The sequence below is a fragment of the Podarcis liolepis genome (assembly GCF_965112155.1).
Source record: "Podarcis liolepis genome assembly, chromosome: 6".
Lineage (NCBI taxonomy): Eukaryota > Metazoa > Chordata > Lepidosauria > Squamata > Lacertidae > Podarcis > Podarcis liolepis.
In genome coordinates, this window is record NC_139559.1 from 62,512,670 (window position 1) to 62,536,704 (window position 24,035).

The window sequence follows — 24,035 nt, forward strand, 5'->3', positions numbered from 1 at the left end:
TGTGTGTGTGTGTGTGTGTCCTCGTGGTGGATTAATGATGAGACTATTTTCTCCAGCATGAATGAACACTTTTAGCATTCCCTTGCAAATGATTCACTATATTCAATTTTTAATCAGCTCACATCTGGAAACATTTGAGACTAGTAGGCTGGCTCATATTCTAAACTGTAAACCATGAACACAAGGGCTGCTGCTCAGATCAGCCTGAGTTTGTCCATTGTCAGTTCTATTTTGTTTTGTGTGTAAAAAAACTTTTTAAAAGAACACATGAAAGGTCAGCATTTAAATTCTACACATTTTAGTACGCATTTCTCCTAAAATATCCCCCCCCCAATATTTTCAGTACATCTGCGAGGAGAAAACATGAATAGTGTTGTGTCTGTGTAAGTCTTTTTTTTTAAAAAAAGTTTTTTATTGCGTTTCTTTTCCATTGGTTCACAACATCTGTTACACCACAATAAACAAGAAACATTTTTTTATATATAAACAGATATAAAAGAGGAAGAAAGTAAAAATAATAAAGAAAGAAAAAAGAGAGGAAAGAAGAAACAGAAGCAAGAAAGTTGGGTTACATATTATCTTTTCCAAAAGTTACTCTCTTGTGGACCTCCTCACGTCCTCCCAACATTGCATTCTTTAACCTCACATTGTCAGCAATTTGTTACCTTATTTCTAAACTTACTGTACCTTTCAATTATTATGTAACCAACTTCAAAGTAAATTGTAATTCAATTTTAGTACCTTTATAATAAACATAATATATTTGTTTCAAATTTGTCTTATTTTTCTCTGTTAATATCTTACTTTATCATTTACCTAATTAAATTGCAGGAGCATGACATTTCCTAATCGTGCACATTTTTAACATTCAAACAACTTATAATACTTTTGTAGATAGTCCTTAAATTTTTTCCAATCCTCCTCAACTTTTTCTTCGCTCAGATCTCGGATTCTGCCAGTCATTTCGGCCAATTCCATATAGTCCATCATCTGTGTCTGCCAGTCCTCCAGCGTGGGTAAATCTTGAGTCTTCCAGTGCTTTGCGATAAGAATTCTTGCTGCTGTGGTTGTGTACATAAACAAAGTTCTATCCTTTTTTAACACCTTCCGGTCCACCATGCCCAGAAGGAAGGCCTCCGGTTTCTTGGGAAAGGTATATTTAAATACCTTTTTCAGTTCATTATATATCATTTCCCAGAAGGCCTTCACTTTCGGGCAGGTCCACCACAGGTGAAAAAAAGTCCCTTCTGCCTCTTTGCATTTCCAACATTTATTGTCAGACAGATGATATATCTTAGCTAGTTTGACTGGGGTCATGTACCACCGGTATACCATTTTCATAATGTTCTCTTTCAGGGCAGTACATGCCGTAAACTTCATACCGGTGTTCCATAACCTTTCCCAGTCCTCAGACATAATGTTATGTCCAACATCCTGTGCCCATTTTATCATGGCAGATTTAACTGTTTCATCCTGTGTATTCCATTTAAGCAGCAAGTTATACATTCTCGAAAGTACCTTAGTTTTTGGTTCTAGCAATTCCGTCTCCAATTTCGATTTCTCCACCTGGAAACCAACTTTTTTGTCCATTTTAAAAACCTCTTGAATTTGAGCATAGTGTAGCCAGTCTCGCACCTTACCTTTTAGTTTATCCTGGCTCTGCAACTTCCAGGTATCTCCAGATCTCTCAATTAGTTCCCAATATTTTGGCCAGTAGGCCTCCATATTGGGTCTTTTTTTTAGAGCCTTAGCTTCCATCGGTGATAGCCACCTCGGGGTCTTACTTTCTAATAAGTCCTTGTACTTCAACCATACGGCAAAAATTGATTTTCTGACAATATGGTTTTTGAAAAGTTTATGAACTTTCGCCTTGTCATACCAGAGATATGCATGCCAGCCAAAGAGATTGTCAAACCCTTCCAGATCTAAGACATCAGTGTTCTCCAACAAAAACCAATCCTTCAACCAACAGAAGGCTGCAGCTTCATAATACAACCTCAAGTCCGGCAGGGCAAATCCCCCTCTTTCTTTAGCATCAGTAAGTATTTTGAATTTTATTCGGGGCTTTTTGCCCTGCCAGACAAACCTAGATATATCCTTCTGCCATTTTCCAAAACACTCCACTCTGTCCACGATCTGAAGGGTCTGAAACAAAAATAACATTTTCGGCAAGACACACATCTTTATAGCTGCAATTCGACCTGACAAGGTAAGTTTAAGTCTTGACCAAATTTCCAAGTCCTTTTTAATTTCCAACCAACATTTTTCATAATTATCTTTAAATAGGTTCAAGTTTTTGGTGGACAAGTGTACCCCCAAGTATTTCACTTTTTTAACCACACTTAATTCTGTTTCTTTCTGGTACCCATCTATTTCTGTAGATGTCAAATTCTTAACCAAAACCTTAGTTTTTTGTTTGTTCAGCTTAAATCCCGCCACCCGACCAAAGCCCGAGATAAGTTCAAGTACTCTTTTTGTACTAGATTCTGGCTCCTGTAATGTTAAGACTAGGTCATCTGCAAAAGCTTTCAGTTTGTATTGTTTCACTCCGACCTCTATACCTTTCACCAACCGATCCTCTCTAATCATGTTCAGCAACACCTCCAGTACAGAAATAAATAGCAGAGGAGATAGAGGGCACCCCTGTCGTGTCCCTTTTTCAATTTTAAGTTCCTCCGATACCACATTGTTCACTATCAGTTTGGCTTTTTGTTCTGAATAGATTGCATCTATTCCATTTTCAAACCCCCGCCCCACTCCCATCCCTTCCAAGTTCTTCTTCATGAACAGCCAAGAAATGTTGTCAAATGCTTTCTCCGCATCAATGAAGATTAGGGCCGCCCTTGTGTTCCTAATCCGCAAAAGTTCCAAAATGTCTATAATATTCCTGGTGTTATCAGACATATGTCTACCAGGGAGAAAGCCTGCTTGGTCCTTGTGAATTACTTCATTTAGTACTTTTTTAAGTCTACTTGCCAAAATGTCTGCAAATATTTTATAATCCACGTTCAGGAGTGAGATGGGACGGTAGTTCTTGAGCTGGGTCTTTTCCAGTTCTGACTTAGGTATCAATGTGATAAATGCTTCTTTCCACGTTTCCGGTGCCCTCTTTCCCTCCATAATCTGGTTGCATACCTCCATCAAAGGTTGTATCAAGTAGTCCTTCAAAGTCTTGTAGTATTTGGAGGTAAGCCCGTCTGGGCCTGGAGATTTACCAAGTTGCATATTCTGGATGGCACCTTCAATTTCCTGTTGAGTTATTTTGCAATTCAAGATTGATCTTTTATCTTCACTTATTTTTGGTAATCCATTTGTCTTTAAGAAATTGTCTATTTCAGGTTCTTTCTGAGGCCCTTGTGCATAAAGATCTTTAAAATATCTGTGGAAGCATTTCCTAATTTCTTCTGGTTTCTGAACTATTCTTCCTTGAATCTCTAAATTTGTAACCGTGTTTAACTTTTGTCTTTTTTTCAGCTGCCAAGCTAGCAGTTTTCCACATTTGTTTGCTGATTCAAACGATCTCTGTTTCATTTGTTTAATTTTCCATTCTATCTCTTGATTAATCAGCTTCGAATATTGTGCTTGATGGAATTTAATTTCTCTCAGCACTTCCTTCGACTTAGGTTTGGTCCTCAATTTTCTCTCTCCTTCACTTATTTTCTCCAAAATTTTTTCTTTTTTTCCATTCCAGATTTTTTTCTTAATTGTATTCTGTTGTATCAGAAACCCCCTCATAACTGCTTTGCTTGCGTCCCAGATTGTTCTTTTCTCCACTGTGGTGTTCAGATTTATTTCAAAATAGTCCTTTAGGGTTTTTTGGGCCTTCTTCACAATCTCTTGGTCTCTTAACAAGGTGTCATTCATTCTCCATCTAAAGGATCCAGTTGGGATGAGTCTCAGTTCCAGTTTCAAGGCGTTATGGTCGGAGCAGGTTTTTGGGCAGATTTCTACCTTTCTTGTTTTAGGTGCCAGCCCTCTAGATATCCAGATTTGGTCGATTCGTGTCCATGACAGGTGGGCCTCAGAATAGAATGTTCCTTCTTTACCTAAGGGGTTTCTTGTCCTCCATATATCAATCAAGTCCATATTGTCTGTCAATTCAAAAAAGGTTTTAGGAAGTCTGCCGTCAGTTGTTAAATTCTGGTTTTGAGATTTGTCCATATTTGTTGAGACTACCCCATTCATGTCACCCATAAATATAATATTTGAGTAGTCCAGGTAGTCCATCATAGTCTCATGCAGCTTCTTGTAGAATTCTGATTTTCCATCATTTGGTGCGTAAATTCCCAATATCAAAATTTTTTCACCTTGTGTTTGGATTTCAATTGCCAATATTCTTCCTTGGTCATCCTTAAATAGGAATTTTGGTGACAGGCTCTCCTTTGCATATATCACCACACCTCTTTTCTTGACTTTGTCCGAAGAGATAAATTCTTGGCCTAGTCTTTTATTAATTAGCACTTTCCTGTGGAGCCTAGTCACATGTGTTTCTTGTAAACATATTATGTCCAATTGTTCTTTTTTTAAGATGTGGAAAATCCTTCTCCTTTTTTCCGGGGAATTCCCGCCATTTATGTTCCAACTAAGAAGCTGCAGAGACATCTTGTTCTAAAGTTGGACCTAGAATGGGGTGTCTTCCTTCTCCTCCGATCCCGAGGGCGTAGGCGTTGGCCCACCTCCAGGCGGTGCTGGTGTGGGCAAGGGTGGTAGCCAAGCTGCTCCTTTCTGTAGATCTTCCCCGTGGTCGTGCAGGAACTTTTGGTTGTCTTCAGTTGTTCTAATTTTAATCTTCCTTTCTTTGTAAGTAAAAGATAGTCCTTGTGGAAACTCCCACCTATAGGGTATTGCGTTGTATCTCAGCAATTTAGCTAGCTCTGAGTAGGTAGCTCTGAGTTCCAGTAGCTGTCTCGGAATATCTCTGTAGATCTCCACCCTTTTATCTTGTATTTCTATTGCTTTTTTGAAATGGAGGCCTAGGATCTTGTCTCTCTCCTCCTTTGATCTCAAGATTATTAAACAGTCTCTGGATCTGTCCTTCCTTGCCAATCTCCCCAGTCTAAATGCCGAGACAATTTTAAAATCTGTATCTTCCTTTATGCCCCAGAACTTGGAGAATTCTTGTGTCAAGTATCCAATCAGATCTCCTTTCTCAAGTTCTGGGATACCTCTCAATTTAAGATTATTCTCACGATTTTTCAATTCCACCATTGACAGATAGGCTTGTTGTTCACCCACCTGCTTGTGCAGAGGCTTAACTTCTCCCTTTATCTCCTCGACCTCCTTCTGTAAAACTCCCACTTTCTGAATAGCTTCCCCAGCTAACTCACGATTTTCAGCTGTTGCTCCTTGCAGGTTTCCTATTGCTTGTGTATGCTGGGAAACTTGTTCAGTCAGTTTCTGGATCGAGGATGTCGCTTTATCTATTTTCAAAGACTGGTCATCCACCTTTTGGTTTAGCTTTGACAACTGATCCAATATTTGTTTCAAAACTGCGTCTGATCCACCTGCTGCCATATCTTCCTCAGTGGACTTCTCAGTCTTTTCAACTTCTACCTTTTGCGTCACCAACACAGCTGGCACCGATGATCGGCGTCCCTGGGTCAGAGTTGTTTGTAAAAGTTGTGCTGTTTTTTTTTCCTTCTCTTTTTCCTTGGCCTCTTTAGTTTCCTTAGCTTTAGATGCTCTTGTTCTCCCTGCACCACTCATTACACATCTGTCAATGTTCAAGGTCAAACTGTCAATTATCCCATGGGAAAGACAGACCCATTTGTAAGCAGTCAGTAGGGAGGAAGTCAAAACAAAAAGTCAGTTCCCAGGTTTTTATAATTCCACAATCCTCTAGGGGGAGTGCCACCAAATTTCAGGAACAAAGAAGGAAGTTCTCCGCCATTAATATTTCAAATGACGCAATTCAGAAAAAGTACAACAGTTCCTGCATAGCCCAAAAGTTCACCAGAGCACTTTTTGTTTTAAACAAAGTTTCATAGAAGGTGCCTGCCACAATATCACATCCACTCTGATACTGCTCAAAAGTATCAGTTTAGCTCCCCAAATTTCAACAACAGTATCCTCTCTGGCAGTCCGGTAATCTGGCTCTTTAAAATTGCAGCCCTGCGAACAGGAGGAAAGTTCCAACTTATACTTAAAGCTCCTTTTAGTTCGTTAGCAGTTCCTCTCTTCAATTTGAAAGAAAGACAAGTTCATAAGCGCACGAAAGTTTAAACTTCCCAAAGTCCCTTTTGAAGTGCGTCCCGCTTTTCAAGTCCTTGCTTTGAACTTGTCAGCAATGCCGGGAGGCGGACTTCCCTTTATCGTCTCCCGGTTTCAGCCAAATTTTTAGCAGATTCTTTGCCAGTCTAATGCCCCTTACTCACGGGTATGTTGCTTGCAGCTTGATGTTGATTTTAGGAAGAAAGGTCAGCGCTCATCTGCAACAGCCGCGCGGCTTCACTTCCGCGGAAAGAGCGATGAACTCACAGCACCGCTCCCCCTCCTTCACTCCGGATCTCCTTACGGGGTCCCTTCTGTGATTTCGGGGTAGCTTCTGGTGCCCGCCGAGTCCCACGGCCACGGGCTCACTCTACCCGTGGTTTTTCTTTATGGGTCGTCGCTATGCCGCAGCGTACGACCCTTTTCCGCGGAGCCCCTCTTCAGAGAACGAAGAGGACCGCCATTACAGTTTCGCGCCGCCTCCGGAAGTCTGTGTCTGTGTAAGTCTTCGCAGGAACCTCCGCTGGCAATAAACCAGATCAGGCTGATCAGTGCAGCTCTCCTCCCATCATGCAGTGATAAAGCAGAAGGGCTTCGTGGGAGGCATGGGCTTAATGAAGAAGTAGGAAGAGGGAAAGCTGAGAGAAGGAGAGGATTGTTGGGGTGCATTCTATCCTGCTTGCAGTTTAGGGGAACAAAGTTAAGAGGTTGGTACCCTCCAAAGAGAGGTTAGAGGAGAAAGGGGATTTGGGTGAGGGAGCCCTTACACTTCTGTCATCGAGGGAACAATAAATAAAGACATTGATGTCAAGCCAATAAAAAGAGATTGGTGGAATTGATGGATAGGCTATCTGAGCTCTTGTAGCAATGGCTCCATCCATTATACTCTGGAGTAAGGGTTGGAGCTCTGAGGATTCTGTATATAGCAGCATTCTTCAGTAAATGCATGTTTTGTCCAGGTGTACATCTTGCAGTGCAGTTAATTTCCAGGACCTTCAGAGAAGACAAAATAGAATACTTTTTCACATAGACCACAAACAGCTTACTACCACATGATGTGATTATGCCTACTGTTCTGGAAGAACCGCTGTATAAGGAAGCATTGTACAGTGGTACCTTGGTTGTCGAACAGCTTGGCTCCCGAACAAATCAGCTCCTGAATGCCACAAACCCGGAAGTGAGTCTTCCAGTTTGTGAACGTTTTTCGGAACCCGAATGTCCGATGTGGCTTCCGTGGCTTCCAATTGAGTGCAGGAAGCTCCTGTAGCCAATCAGAAGCTGTGCCTTGGTTTTGGAATGGTTCCGGGAGTTGAACAGACTCCCGGAATAGATTAACTTCAACAACCAAGGTACCACTCTACCATTGAATGCCTGGTGCTAAGAATAACCACTCTTACAGACAAATCTGAAATCACCTTTGTTTGGTTGATTTTGCCTTTGTTGTTGTTATCGATCTGATCTGGGAGATAAATTTACAGAATTGCTGTTTTACTGCAAATCTTGTGTGTTCTGCATTTTGATATCTCATTTGCTTTTCTCTGTGTCCACAGTGAGTGCTCTCAAAGGTTATTCAAAGGTGGCTTTAAGCTCACATAAAGGATGTATAGATTTCTCAAAGAGCTTTAGGGGAGACGATGCATGAAGAGAATGTTTGGGAAAGGCAGATGATGGTGTGCAAAACATGGTGGGACGATTTTAACAAGAGATGCTGTTAACAAAATGAAAACTAAATAGTAGTAAAAAGACAAAGAGAAGTACAACGGCAGCCGCCCATGGAAAATATTGTTCTGATGGCTTTGCATATCTGCATCTCCGTTTCCCTGTTGCAACATGGAGGAGTGAATGATATTGTTTGTATTTGAACACATTAAATAAATCAATGCTCTAAGGTGAAGAATATGCTATCCTGTAACAGCCATGCTTGCTTTATTCACAGCTTTGATGTGGAAAATGGCCCCTCACCAGGTCGCAGCCCACTGGACCCTCAGGCTGGCTCTTCTTCGGGACTTGTGCTCCATACCACTTTTCCAGGGCACAGCCAGCGCAGAGAGTCATTTCTTTATAGATCAGACAGTGACTATGACCTGTCACCAAAGACCATGTCCAGGAATTCCTCTCTACCAAGTGAACAGTAAGTACACATATCACAATATACTCTAGTAGGACCATGTGCCGTACCAATGCATATTAACAATTTGATGGCCTAGGTTAAGCAGTAAATTCTGATTGCCCTTGGCTACTAGTTTCTATTGAGCATGTCTTACATTAGCTATATGTGGTTGTACAGTCCTGCAGCAATGTTATTAAAACTACTTGGTGTTGTAGATTTAAGGGTTTATAGGTGAAGATAAGTTTGGCTTTAGTTGGCTTTCAACAAAAACTTACCTCCTTATTCTGGAATTATCCAATGGTTCTCCTCATCTACCTTTTCCATCCTCTTTCCTTTTGCATTTAAGGTTGCAATCCTATACATACTTACTTGGGAGTAAGTCTCAAAGAATTCAGTGTCGTTTACTTTTGAGTATAGAATTTCATTTTAAGTCTTTAAAAACATAAACCAGATGGTAGGGCATTATGTCTTTAGTGTGATTTATTTATAATGCTAAGTTATGATAAGGACTGTTGAAAAAAAATGTTTTTTGTTTGAGATGCAAGTAAAACAACTAATGCACAAAAAGTAAAGACTATAATCTCTAATTGTATACAGTATATATAAACAGAATATCCAGAGCAATATAAACACATCAGCACAGTTGTAATATGCCATTTCTAAGTCAAAAGGATAGGGTTTTTTTAATTAATAAAATGTTTAGTGTGTATATGTTTGATTATAAATGAGAATATATATTTAATAAAAACCCCAAAGATTTTAATGCCCTTTCTACCATGCATTGTATCTACCATCCTGAAAATCCACTGCAAATCTCTGCAAATAGCATTAAAACCAATGAAACAAGTCAACAAAAGCCAGAGAATTTAAAGTTGACCTTTACTCAGATGGCTTTGCTCTTTTTCCAGCTGAGAGGGAGTGTACAGCCCTAACTTTGAATTTCCTGGCTCTTATTGCTGTGTATTGCAAGAACCGAGTGGTAGTTCCTGCTTGGATTATTTTCTTTTTATGAATATACACTATGATTGGAGAACATTAGAAGCAGCCTTGTATGGATACATAAAGCAAGAGGTATAGTATAGGTGGTAAAGAGTTTCTTACTGAATATATGGTAGCATAAGCAGATAATCCTTTCATAGTATCTTTCCAGCTTATAAATAAGTTGAGGTTGGCATATATATATATATATATATATATATATATATATATATGCAATGGTAGATACAGTAAGCCCACAATGTATGTGCATTAAACTTGTGTGCATTCAGCTTTATGTGTTTGGCAATTATTTAAAAAATGGGATCAGACCCTAGGAAAAAAGAACCCAATGTCTTTGGACCCCAGTGTCCTTTGGCTATATGTGATTGGGCTTTAGGTGCGATCCCCGAAGCGTAATCCCTGCGTAAATTGCAGATTTACTGTATATATGTTAATAGGATTGTAAATTGAGTGGTTAGGTTAATGTGCATAATAACTGGTCATTGTGCAAATTCATCAGGCCTCATGGAGAATGTACATTTATTCCTTCCATGAAGAGGGATTTGTGCACATTGTTAGTTCAGTATACACAATCTTCAACAGGCCCTGGAGAATGTGCAAATTGGCTGAATTTTGTACAGTTTCCAGCTATAATGCATACAGTGTTATGCAATATTATTCAATATTATGTAACAAGAAAGGGGACTTTTACAGCTTCTCTCCCCTTCTCACATTTCTGATGGCGGTTCCCCTCCTTCGGTGCTGCTATTAAGCTAATGGGTTTTTTTATAGTAGCTGGGGCCAATCCTAATAGGAATCACAGGGGAGAGAAGATGTAACCACCTGAAGAAGGGTTACCCAGCAGGTAAAAGAAAGCTGGGAGATACATCTGATCTTACATGCCGCCACCCTACACACTGGAAGGTGGATGGAAGGTGCTACTCAGCTGTCTGGGAAACAGCTGAGAGTGGTTAAAAGGGGTGCTAGATTGCAGGAAAAAGGGCTCCTTTAGAGGAAAGGTGAGATAAAAATGCAATCAATCAATTAATTAATTAATAAGCTTTCAAGCCCCCCATTCCTGATTCTTGGGCAATCAGTGTGAGGGTATCTTGTGGACCACGTAACATTACACAGTGGGTCAGAAGCAGCCTGGGGAGTACAGATTGCAGACTTCTGAACAAGAAATAAAGAAGAGGATTTGTTTCTTGGAGACTGCACATACTAATTTGATAATGTGCATATGTCCGAAGAATATACAAAATACATTCAATAAATTGACATACCCCAAAGCCTGTTGGAGATTATGCAATGTACTATGTGCCCATTCCCCCCAATGCCCATTGGGTATTATGTATTTTGGCTGGGAAATGTGCACAATTCCCTCCTCATGGAAGGATTCCGTGCACATTCTCCATGAGGCCTGGTGAATATGCACAATGGCTAGCTATTATGCACATTAACCATTCAAGTTACATTCCACTTAACATATACATGCACATCTGGCACTGTTTGCATGTACCACTAAGGCAAACCATGCAAATCGAAGCTTAATGCAAAAGAACAAAATTCAGGTTCCCATACAGAATATCACTGTTTCTTTGCTCTTCCTCTGGTCCTCCCGTGAATAAAGCCATGGTTTGGTTTGGTTTGGTTTGGTTTGGTTTGGCTTGGCTTGGCTTGGCTTGGCTTGGCTTGGCTTGGCTTGGCTTGGCTTGGCTTAGCATTGCATCTGAAGCCAGATAAACCATGAGCAGTAAGTCATAGAACAGAACTTGGCTACAGTTTGTGCTTTCTTTGCAGCAAGATAAGCTATAAGATAGGGCTCAGATGTAAAGCTTAGTCCAGCCGTAGCTTATCCCTGGGTAGGAGTAGGATCAGAAGATCAGAAGTAACCACCATCTTCTCTCCAGGAACCCACAGATTGGCTGACTCAACAGGTTTGGCTTTGTGATGTGTGCAGATGGTGTCAAAATATACTTTACAGCCTAAACATGGTCTGCAACCAACCCAAAAGGTATCTGCAACCCGCCCTCTCTTTCATAATCACTTACCTCATTTAGTGAGGTACACTAAGGAGGTAGGAAAGAGATGTGGAAAATGTCATACGTGACCAAGAGATGCAGAGATGGATGTGCGTCATAGAGACGGGGGTTAGAATGCAAGGGAGCGAGGGCCAAATCGGATGCAACACTAGGAAGGTGGTGTGTAGCAGTAGAGAAACAGAATTTCGATAGTGATTCAAGGTTGCTACATATGTGTTTCAGTGCACATCTCTACAATCTTAATCTGTATGTACAGCATGAGTATGCAACTGTAACATGGGATGTTGCCCAAAGATTTCAAACAATATGAGAATGCATCATGTTTCTTGACTATGTGGTTGTTTATTAAAATACTGCATGGGATTCTTTTTCTTTTCATTTCTTACTAGACATGGAGATGACCTGATAGTTACACCTTTTGCTCAGGTATGTTCCAAATATTGTGACACTGATTCTAGTGCTAATGGTGGCCTATCTAAGGCATTTGAGAGCCCAGAGTGAACTTATGAGTATTGTACCTTTGCTTCATAAGGATCCTGGCCCATGTGATTCCTCCTTCGTCACTTCACCTGGCCTTCTGATTTGTCAGGCTTCACAGGTCTTACTGTATAGTCAGCCATAATGTCTTGATCACAGCCTCCCATTCCAGCCCCACCCTACCCCAGGCATCCTGTTCCAAATATCATGGCATTGCTAGATTGTGATAGTTGCATTATAGTTATCACTTCTTTTTCATCAGCTTCATGTGCTAATTGTTTCCTACAAATAACTGTCCTGATTAAGGATGTATGAGATCAGCTGTGTATATTGTATAATGAAGTTGAATATTTAGCGGCTTTTTTGCTTGTTAGGCACGATCCAATCAAGTTCAATACTGTGAAATCCCATTGTTTTAAGGGGAAAGTGTCAATCATGTGCTTAGTTCTCTCCCACTACTTTAATCAATGAAGCTTTAGAGTATTTAACTGTCTAAATGTTTCTATATATGTTCTGAATGCTTGCACTTGTTTTAATATTTAGTGTGGCATTTTTTTGTTTGTTTGTAGGTCTTGGCTAGTTTGAGAAGTGTAAGGAATAACTTCACATTATTGACAAATCTGCAAGGAGCATCAAACAAGTAAGTTGTTTCCTTTTAAAAAAAAGTGCTACAAAATTCACTGAGCTCCCATCCTATGGATGCTTACTAAAGAGGAAGACCACTGAAATGAGTGGAATCTAGGTTTGACAAAATATGCACAGAAATGCACCATAAGGCATATCTTCAAACTCAGACTGATTTTTACCAATGCTGACACCTGATTAACACTTTGTTCAGTGAGGGAGCTATAGTGAAAAAACATGAGGCCCAATGTAATGCATGCAGCCTGTCTCATATTGAACTCATGACCAAATCCAACTGATTTTAATGAAACTGGATTTTAGTCACTAATAGTTTAAAATGTGTCCAGGAATTTTACCTAGCCTGTTGAACTATTTGTGAGTGCAAAGCAATATGCTATAAATTGGGCACTCCTAAGCATGGCCAATAGCAAAACTGCTTAAAACATTGTATTCTATTGAGGTTTGTATGACAACAGTAATAAGACAGATATAATGTTGCTGGACGCCAGTTCCCATCAGCCCTAATCAGTATGGCCCATTATTAGACAGTAGTGTCATTACACTAATGTTGGGACGAGGACATGGCTGAGAAAAATAGTGGCTTGTGTCAAGCCGCCTAATGGGTTCATGCCGAGGTGAAAGTTAAACTAAGAATTTCCAACTTCTAGTCTACTTTCGTAGCCCTCTAGATTGCAGGGGAAAGGCTGCAAACCTAACCACTGTCACCTGGGAGTAAGCCTGACTGAATTCGGTAAGACTGACTTCTGAGTAGACATTGTTAGGATTGTGATGTAAGCTAAGAAATGTTGAATTCAATAAAGATTGAAGTCAGACATTACATGCCCCTTCTGCGTTATACAATGTGAAACAGTGTCACATCAGATAGCTATTTCTCATATGGCTATGTCTGAAGAAAATGAAGTACTGTATTCCTTCTATAACTGCAAAACCTCCATCATCTCTTTGCTGTCATGGAGGCACTTGTAACAGAATTCATTATAATTTATTCTAATTTGAAACCAGTTTAAACTGATGATTATTTGAGAGAATTGGCTTTTTCACAGGATGCCTATTTTTGTTGGTCTTGGGGAGGCTTGAAGTGGTATTAAAGCAACCTAGAATGTCACATAAAACTAGTACTCTCTCTCTCTCTCTCTCTCTCTCTCTCTCCTTGTAAAGGCATCCCAATGCAATAAGTATGCATGTGTTGATCTATCCATATCAAAAGCACTTACAGTGGTGCCCCGCAAGACGAATGCCTCGCAAGATGGAAAACTCGCTAGACGAAAGAGTTTTCCGTTTTGGAGGTGCTTCGCAAAACGAATTTCCTATGGGCTTGCTTCGCAAGACGACAATGTCTTGCGAGTTCCTGCTGGTTTTTTTCCCTCCCCCCCCCCTTTTCTAAGCTGCTAAGCCGCTTATCAGCTGATCCGATCAGCAGATAAGTCACTAAAAGCCGCTAATAGCGCTAATCCGCTAATCCGTCAATGGGCTTGCTTTGCAAGACGAAAAAACCGCTAGACGAAGAGAATCACAGAACGGATTCTTTTCGTCTTGCGAGGCACCACTGTATTCTTTCAGCTCATGATCTCATGATTTCATAGAGTGCAACCTCACTTTTCCTAAACTTGCAGTGGAAGTGGCTTGCAAATGAATCTATGAGGCAGTTGCGCCACGTGGCAAGTGCCGCATCGATCAGGCAATATGCTGTATCCTCTATGCAAAACATTCCAGTTTGCTGCTTATGGATACATGAAGAGAAGAAAAAACATTGCTAAAAGCTGATCCATATAAAAAGAATCTACATTCACACAATTCATGTAACCATCAATTGTTCATGTGAAATGGGGAAGAAGAAAAAAACCCTTCTGACTGTATTAACAGGTATCTCCCAGCCCTGGCAATATGAATCTCACGATGCATTATTTATACCTATACAGGAGGTCACCGGCAGCAAATCAACCACCAGTCTCCAGGGTTAACATTCAGGGTACGTATTCTGTTGAACGAACAGTGTTTAAGTGGCAATAATTTTTTATTTTAATAAACAGTTAACAGTACTATTGATTCCATTAAAACCCATTAGAGATATAATATTTCAATCATCAGTGCTAGGTACATTTACAGCATAGAGCAAATCTGTGTCATAATTGTACAGAATATAATCAGAACTGCAGTGCTTCCCCCTTGTTTCTTTGTATTTGTTCTGGTCATTCATGAGAGGTGGATAGAAAACTATTGGACAATTCTATCATTGTAACCCGAGTGGGTAATCCAGGAGAAGCACTTTTTAAAAAATATGCAATGGTTTGTGACTAAGAAGATTGTTATTGTGGAAAGGCTAGTGGCTGTCCATTGAGAAAACTGGATATAGAGAATCCAGCAGATGGCAAGATATGCATGCAACACATTAGCTGGAAGAAGGGGGAAACAGTAATAGAAAAGAAGAGATATAGGAAAAAATTCAGTGATGTAATGTGGGGTGGCTTTACACTTGATTTGTGACAAACCTGGTTATACAACTTTTACATAGAGACTTCTGCAGCAGAGTGATGCATCTCACTGTCTTAAATTCTTTGCGCAGATATAGCAGGGGTCACTAACTTTCGGGGGCACATTTGCAAAGAGAAGAAATTCATGGGCAGCACAAACATCCTGCAACTAAACACGCAGAGCAACCCATTCCATTGGCTCCAATGCTTCTTTGAAGCCTAATTTCAGCAGGGAAAATGTGGACAACATGTGGACAACAGGGAAGGCTTCTGCAGCCATAGGTGCACCACCAGGCAACAAGTTGGTGACCCCATGTTGGCTGTACCTAACTGCTGGCAGTGTGTTCTTAAGCTGAAATACTGTATTGCATTTCATTAATCATTCATAAGTCGTCTTGGACTATGAAAAAGCCTTTTCAAAGTTCATGCAGCAAGCCTACTCATAACTGTATATGCCTTCTTGGGCCATGCAAGCGCCCTAAGCATAAGCCTTCATTCAAGAAACCCTTAGTGAGTTAGGGACTTTCGCTACATGCAAAGACAGGCTCTGGCGGATTGAGTGGACAAGACCGTTAGTGGGTCCCAACAGTCAAGAAGGGAGTTTTCTGCACGTGCTGTAGTGGGAAGTGGAGGGCAGATGAGTCTCGTCAATCTGGGAAAGTAGCCCATCTAAGAAAAGGAAAACTCTGATCCTAAACTTCTGCCGCCTTGTGGGATATCTTTGGGAGTGGAGTCCCTAAGATGATTGGATGGACCTTGTATGCCTCCTTCCAGCAACTCTTGCAGCCAAGCTGGTGTCAAACATATTGCTCTGCTTTCCTTTGGGCCACATCAGTGAGGCGCGGGGGGGGGGGTGTCTTGTCATCTGGGCAGCCCAGGACCTCTATACACACTGCCCAGGCTTGTGCCCTGGAGAAGTCACTTCACTGCTGCTAACACAGCGGTTTGACTTCAGCCCCGGAGGCATTCTCCATTGTCTCTTGATGGCTGCCAACAAGAACAACAAAAACCCTTTACTGATAACAAGTGCTGGGATACTGATGACAAGTGCTATGCCTTGCTGTCTTCTTGCGCAAGAGGCATCAGCTGGAACCAAGGATACTACTACGAAGCTCAAAGATAGCGTCTCTTAACAATTCTAGAAATTACTCATGGTTTTTGCCACTCATCCTTTTGTTCCTTGCAACTTCCCTCATAGGACACATTGTCATTGGCATAGGTCACCATCATCTCAGCTCTTTATACATGCCAGTACTCACTTCATGCTTCCAGGACACAAGACTGCCAGTCCTGGCCCCAGTTCTGTTGGCTGTACAACTTTACCACTAGGCTTCTAAAGCCAACGCTTTGTTCAGCAATTCCTCTGCATGATTAGGCTCCCATCAATACCATGCCTTGATATTTGGATAATGCATCTAATAACAACATATGTTCTTATGTTCCAATGGTACATAAGCAAATCCATACTTTTTTAGTTTACTCTAAAAGGCGGGGAGAGGAAATGATGCCCGAATTTAGGAAGTGTGATTAATTTGGAAACAGATGGCCATTTAGAATCTCAGACAGCAACCATTAAACTTAATAAGAGAGTTTCTGTTCGTTTGGATAAATGTGACATATTTCTTGCCAGCTTTCAGAAAAAAGAAAGACTAGAGATCAAGAGGTTAAATACTTTTTTCAGTAGGGTCAGATATATATATATATATTCTTCTGGCTTCTGTTTCATGCTATGACAGAGTAAATTATTTTACCCAACAAAAGACTATCGTCTCTGTGGGGGTTCTTTTGACACTTTCAGGTTGTTTGAGAAACAAGGAGCACTGAATTTCCCATTTTCTGTTGTGATTCTCGTGCAGGGAGGCGGTGTATTGAATCATCCTCAAACTGAAACAGCAATCTTTTATCATTGAAAAATGCAGTTCACTCCTCATCATTCATGCCTTATCAATGGTTGTATGGCATTTGACCGCTCGGGTATAACAATACTGAATATTGCTTGTGTAATCATGAGTGAAGAAGCTCCCAGTTCTTCCACACACCCCAAATGCCAACACAATGTTACTTTTTATCTTTTCACAAGTATTCCTTTGAAAGACAATAATTTCACATATGGTCTTTTTTGTTTCTGCTTTCTTTTAAAATGGAAATATCAATCAAAGGATCCCCTTAAAGATCCCTGCTACACATATCTGGTCAAAATGTTGATATTTAGTCACAGGGAGAAGAAAAAAATACAAATAATAGAAACAGTTCTATGCCTAGTGAAAACAATACACACCAAGTTATAATTCCCTGGTGTGTCAACCCATGTGGCTTGTGACTATAAAAATTCAGGCTGTGATAATCATGAAAACATTCTTGGACTCTTCAAAATATTTTCCCAATTATAAGTCCTAAGATTTAATCCTAGTCAGTAGTTTAAAGAGATAATATTGATCTTTGCATACCTTTTTTTCCTGAATGCTGTCCACTGTGAATTTCACGTGTCCTTAACCATTAGTTCAATATATGCATTCATCTACTGTGGGGTTGTTTCCAACAAGGTCACCCCATTTGTGCAAGGACTTCCACTCTTCCCCCTGTGTGCCTCCATAATCTGTTCTGGGGGTTCTTCTGGTCCCCGGAGCACATCTGGAATGGGTATAGAGCATGAACAGAAGAGGGAGAGGAATTTGCATTGTGCAAGCAAAAAGTCCTTGCGCAAAAAGGACATCTTGGTTGGATACAACCATGTCTCTTTATATTTCTTGCACTAATTTGGTTCTCTTGGTGTTTTTTTTAGTGCAAACTACACTATAGATTACTTTGCTTTTAAGTTTTATGGTTTAGTGGAGATACATGTTTACCTTGCCCATTATCTGAAACAATATACTTATAGAGTAGGGGTGAAGAACTCCCATCAGCCCCAGAACATGGCCAGTCGTCAGGAATCATGTAGTTCAGCAACATCTGCAGGGTCACAGCTTCCCCATGCCTGTAACAAACTAGGTGCAAATTTATTTTTATTTTGTCCAAGTGTCTAAGAAAGATGCACAGATATTTAAAGCATACGAGTGATGCTTCCTAGTAAAATGTAAAGGGACCCCTGACCATTAGGTCCAGTCGTGACCGACTCTGGGGTTGCGGCGCTCACCTCGCTTTATTGGCCGAGGACGACTAAGCTGCTTCTGGTGAACCAGAGCAGCACACGGAAACGCCAGAGCAGTACCTATGTATCTGCTTGCACTTTGACGTGCTTTTGAACTGCTAGGTGGGCAGGAGCAGGGACCGAGCAACAGGAGCTCCTGCCGACCTTCTGATTGGCCAGTCCTAGGCTCTGTGGTTTAACCCACAGCACCACCCCCATCCCAGATCAATGTTATTTTCCATCGCGGGTTGCTTCTCTTGTTAACAAAGCTAGGTACTCCCTTCATATCATCATTGAAGACACACAATCAACTAAAATCAGTTAAATCAGAGGAGATTGTTCTCTTTGCTTTAGAAGTGTGACTTGTATCCTGTTATGAGAAGCACAAAATGCTTAAAGCCCGCTGACAAGTGTAATGTTCCTTGGTGAAGGAGGCAGACCTCATTCAACATTTGCACTGGAAATGAACACAACACATTTCTTGGCACTAAATAGAATTTCCAGAACTTGGCAAGCAAACGGCAATTCTTCACTCATTATGTTTTCTTAAAAGATTATACAAGGAGTTTCTTTGCCCCACAGCGGAGCATAGAATCGTAGAATTATGGAATTGTAGAGTTTGAAGGGACCACAAAGATAAATCTAGCCCAATGCCCTGCAATGCAGGAATCTTTTGCCCAATGTGAGGCTTGAACCCACGACCCCGAGAGGAAGAGTCACACGCTCTGCCGACTGAGCCATCCCTCGGACAGGACATAGTAATATTCACCACAGATATAATGTTCAGTGCATTTTTAATATTGAAAATGCCTCATGCACATCATGACAAAAAGCTTTATGGCAACCCTGTAAGCTAGGCCTTTGTTAATATCTCCATTTTGCCAGTGGGGAGCTGAAGCAGAAAAAATTCTGGCTTGCTTATGCCTACTCAGTGAGCTTGTGGCTCGGGCAGGATTTGAACTGGAGTTTTCCCAGCTCACATTCTGTTACTACACTATACTACTAATTTAATGTTCTTTTAAACAGCTGTCCAGTCTTGTCATGAGATGTTTTCCTTAGTCTTAAAGCCACAGAGAGGACGAATAACATGCATTAGAAATACACCCTGTGCTTTGTCCTAAAATCCAACCAGATTCCCTCCCCCCCCCTTTAATTTTGTTGTAATTACAGACCACAGGAACACACAGAACTGTTTTCACAAATTAAAAAGACTCTTAAGGGGTCAAAAAGGCAAGTATTTGACAAATAAATAAATCTAGTTTGTGGGAACATCTGTTCTGCAACTGTGTGAAAAACTTTTAGTTCAAGGCAACAGTAATATAATAGATATTGTTACTGATCCAAGTTGCTGTACCACAGCCCTTGGCAGCAAAAATATATATGCAAAAATGTACCACTGCATTCATACAGTTACATGCTGCTTCCATGCTGTTAATGCTTCTGAGAAGTTGCAGTTCTACTATCAGCTGGAAGCAGTCTCATGCCATGTCAGCCTCAGATGCATATGGGAAAACAGTGGTACCTCGGGTTACATACACTTCAGGTTACAGAGGCTTCAGGTTACAGACTCCGCTAACCCAGAAATAGTACCTCAGGTTAAGAACTTTTCTTCAGGATGAGAACAGAAATCGCACGGCGGCAACAGGAGGCCCCATTAGTTAAAGTGGTACTTCAGGTTAAGAACAGTTTCAGGTTAAGAACGGACCTCCGGAACGAATTAAGTTCTTAACCCGAGGTACCACTGTAGATGCATGGGGCATATTCATTATAGCTGAGTGGTAGTAACATGATGTAGCATTTCTTCCATATGTTTTTTTCAGCCATTCTCCAGCAGATAGTGAGAAAAGAAATTGTATTAAAAAAACAATCAAAGGCAAAAGAAACTTTCAATGAAATTATCATGGATGAGTTGTGGGTTTTTGTCAGGCTTGCCTTACTTTTGCGGTGGCCAAGAAGGAATTGTGAGTGACCTTTCATTCTTCAAATCATCTTGCCAGTGGTCTGACTTTGCTGCCTCCTGGGTGCCTGCACTTAATCAAAGCCCAGGAGAAGACTTCATTTCCAGAGGGCTTTTTCAGCGCAGGAAGTACAGCAGCCAGAGACACGCTGCAGAGTGCTGGAGAAATGTTTACTGGAAAGACAAACAGATATACTATCCTTGGCCACCTTGCAGGAATAAGGTAAGCTCAAAACCCACAGAAATTCTAAGCTGCCTGGACAATGAGGTAGAAAAAATGGAAGCCTCTTTTGCATATGAAGAACGATTTCGAGAAATTGAACAGGACAGATTTCAACACAGTACTGCTGAGCATTTTGGAATCTCTCCTTGCCTTGAAATGACCTGTTCTACACATCCTTGCCTGCCAAGAACGCTGGAACTTATAGTCAAGCTCCTTGCGTTATTTGCTGCTATGGTGCCTTTAGCTCTCCTACCCTCCACCAGGCAAATACATATTTTTTTTCTCAAGTGTGGGGGCTGGCAAAGAAGCATGGGGAAGAACCATAGGTCAGTGGTTGAGCAAATGCTTTGCATGCAAAAGACTGCAGGTTTCATCCATGACACCACCTTGTATGACTAGGAAAGACCTGTATCTCAAATACTGGGAGATGCTGGACATCACTGTAGACAATAATGAACTAGGTAAACCAAGGTATAAGGCACTTTCCTATGTTATAGTTGAACAGTTTGTGATTTTAAGTCACACACACACACACACACCCACACACCCACACACCATCAAGGTATTCCAAATGTTTGAAACTTAAACCATGCCATGAGTCTGGAGATATGGTGAAGCTCTGGTGAAACGGACAAGGAGTGGGGAAAAGACTTAGCATCCATTCTTTTTAAAAAAGGAGTATGTTTACCTGTGAAAATACTATAGAAAATAAAGTCAATTTCGACCTTTTGTACAAATGGGCAAGCAAACTCTTTAATTATCAACATTGCTGTTGAAAGAAAAATGAAAGTTTAGGATAGTTCTAAATCCTCAATCCCGCATCACTGTCTTGTGAGTATTGGAGTGATCGTTCTGTGATATTTTGGCAGTAGACAAAGCTGTAATGTAACTTTTGAATAAATGTTTATTTAAAGAAGGGGATAGTTCTAAATAAACAAATTAGGTATAAATGTCTTACTTGAACTGAAAGCTAAATTATCTTCAAGACCACCCTGAGATGTATTATTTTACAGATTAAATCGGTATCTCCAGTATGATTTCCTGTCAGTGAGCCTCACTGAATACAGCGGAGTTCTTACTTCTGAGTAGACATATATAATATTGGACTGTGCAGGTATTACTTGAGTCTGATGGGGCTGTAGCACAATTTTTAAAGGATGAAATCATTTTATTATGATAGTGAATTGTTGCAGAAACAGATTGAGGGAGGGAGAGAGAGAGACAAAAAGAGAAAGCTCCTCAAGTGTTTTCAAAAGAAAATAAATGCAGCATGATAATGAATTACATGCCCAACAGTACAAAATCTGGCTTTTATGCTTTGCAACATTAGCTTGTCGATGTGTGCAACAAATTGCATAGTTTCCCAAGGCTCTTGGGACTTAAGTATAGTAAAAGCTCTGCTGTTACGAGCAGGTGTGAAATGATGTTTTTCCCTTATTACTGCATCAACTGGCCTTTTCTTAAACTCCTTACATGCCTTTACATGAACAATCAAATGTGCTTTTTTATATGGGTGTCTTCTTGTGCATGAAAGTCCAAAGAAAAAGATAAATGGCTAGGTTGTAAATTATCTAAAATAGCATCGTAACCAAATTGTACAACTATTTTGAGAACTTTTTATTTTAATCCATATAGATTATGGATGTGCATATAGTAAATGAGCTGTGGGAATTTGCCATCATAGCCCCAAATCTCATGACAATCTCTGAGGATTTTCTCACCCAGCTCAGGGTATGCAGACTGATGCTTTGGGATATAGACCCTAATTCATGCACCTACTCAGTTATGCAGGATAAAATACTATAACTGTTTGTCATATATCACTTGCAGAGTGCTTCATAGTCTTCATTGTGGTTTTCTTGCACAGTAACCTTATGAGGCAGGCACAAAGGAATCATGGTAGAGCAGTGATTTCCCTAAGGCCACAGAATGAGTCTGTGTAGGATTTGAACCCAAATCTCTCAGACCCATATGCTACTCACTGTATCCTGGTAGGTCTAAACTGAAGCCATTTAAGTTGACCTTTAGTAATAGGACAGCTCTATACTAGGGATATAAAATTACTGCCTTTGTGACAAAAAATACTTTAAAGATCAGAAGTTACGTTACTTCTATGAAAACCAGTTCAGGTGCAAAAAATAAAAAATAAAAATGTTAATATAGAATTTATAGTAGGGTGGTTTCATGCTAAATATCTAAATTTAACACATACTTGAAAATGGCTAGTATCACCATCACATAAGTAAGGAGGGATAGAAGCAAGCCAAGATTAATCATGTAAGTAACACAGACTTCAACAGGAAAGGGGGGGGGGGTTTGGTTGTGTTTTTTTTTTACCAACAACCAAAACACAAAAAGTGAAAACAAACAGTGAAAACCCCCAGGTGGCTGATAATTGGGTATACATAATCAATAATAATATATTCAAATCAACCATATGTACAATTCTATATACCTTAACACTCCTCCCTCCACAAGGTTTATTTAACTTTTAACATTTTAATTGCCCCAAATTGTTCAAACCTGCCCAAATAAGTCAATATTTTCTCAAACCAATCCTCCTCCTTCTCACTGACCTTAAACCCTTTCATTTTATGTATCTTCACAGTTAGATATTCTAAGATTATAATATTTTTCAATTTTTCCCTCCATTGGTTCACCACTAGCTCTTCTGCATTTTTCCAATTACTCGCTATAACCTGTCTGGCTGCAATTACCATCAATTTTACCCATTTACATTCCTCTTTTGTTTCGAACTCAGTGCTACTCAGGCTAATAAGAACCATTAATTTAGATATTTCCACCTTCCTACCCACAATTCCCGATTCAACAGGAAAGTTAAGCATGTGCCACTGAAATGTCTGGGCTTGCACAACAATCCTAAACATGACTACTCAGAGGTGAGTCTGTCTGATAAAGTTCAGAGGGGGTCACTTTCCAATAAATGGGTGGTAAAGATAGGAAACTGCCTTATACCAACTTAAACCATTAGTCCATCTTGCTTACTGTTGTATATATACTTACTGGCACCAGGGTTCCAGACAAGTTCAGGATTCCAGACAAGTCTCTGCTATTTCTTTGTGAAAATGCCAGGTTTTGAACCCAGGATCTTTTGCATGAAAAGCATGGCCTCTTCCATTGAGCTATGGTCCTTCCTCTGGCTTTAAAAGAATTTAGACTGGCTAGTTTACACTGTGTGTTTTTGAAAACATAACACAGTAGATTCCTACTGGTAGAAATCTAAATTAGGAAACTCAACAGTGCCTCTCAATTGTTTTGTTTTTAATGTGAAAGCTTTTAAAAAAATTAAAAAGCAAATTTCTAATGAAGCTTGATGTTGTTGCAGATAGCTGGGAACAGCCAACAAGATAAGCTGTCATTTTGCATTGTAAATGAAAATATTGCGATCTTTAAAATATACATAAAGTCTGCTGGAGAAAATGAAGAATAGTTCTTTTGTCAGATAATACTTAAACTCCCCCCACCCCACCCCAAATTAACTGACTAGTGTCCAATGATCCTGGCTACAATAGTGGCTTCATTTCCTGCACTGCAAGGCTAGTTCATTCCCACAGAGAATCCACTTCTCATTTTCCCATTGCTTAGAAATACACACCCCCTGAAAGTTGGAATCATGCATCTTACTAAGTATTTCAGTTATGCTATTGACGTCAATGCAGTCATTAAATAGATTGCTGGCCCTCCCAACAGTAAGCTTGTGCCAAAGACCTAGAGGCAGACACGTTTTAAAAGAAGAACATCAGGTTTTCTTTTTAGAAGTTCAGAAAAATAAGA

At 40.2% G+C, this 24,035-nt stretch overlaps 1 protein-coding gene across 5 annotated transcripts in view; it reads left to right on the forward strand.

Moving 5' to 3' along the window:
- The window catches only part of PDE4B (phosphodiesterase 4B), a 266,609-nt gene that overhangs the window by 193,705 nt on the left and 48,869 nt on the right, over positions 1-24,035 (forward strand). For 4 of the 5 annotated variants that reach the window (XM_083510505.1, XM_083510506.1, XM_083510507.1 and 1 more), the window contains 4 exons: positions 8,147-8,341; positions 11,730-11,766; positions 12,387-12,457; positions 14,382-14,431. In XM_083510505.1, coding sequence (XP_083366631.1) covers positions 8,147-8,341; positions 11,730-11,766; positions 12,387-12,457; positions 14,382-14,431 — 353 coding nt within the window. Of the gene's footprint in view, positions 1-8,146; positions 8,342-11,729; positions 11,767-12,386; positions 12,458-14,381; positions 14,432-20,221; positions 20,241-24,035 lie in introns of those variants that run through there. The other variant, XM_083510511.1, reaches the window with a different exon arrangement.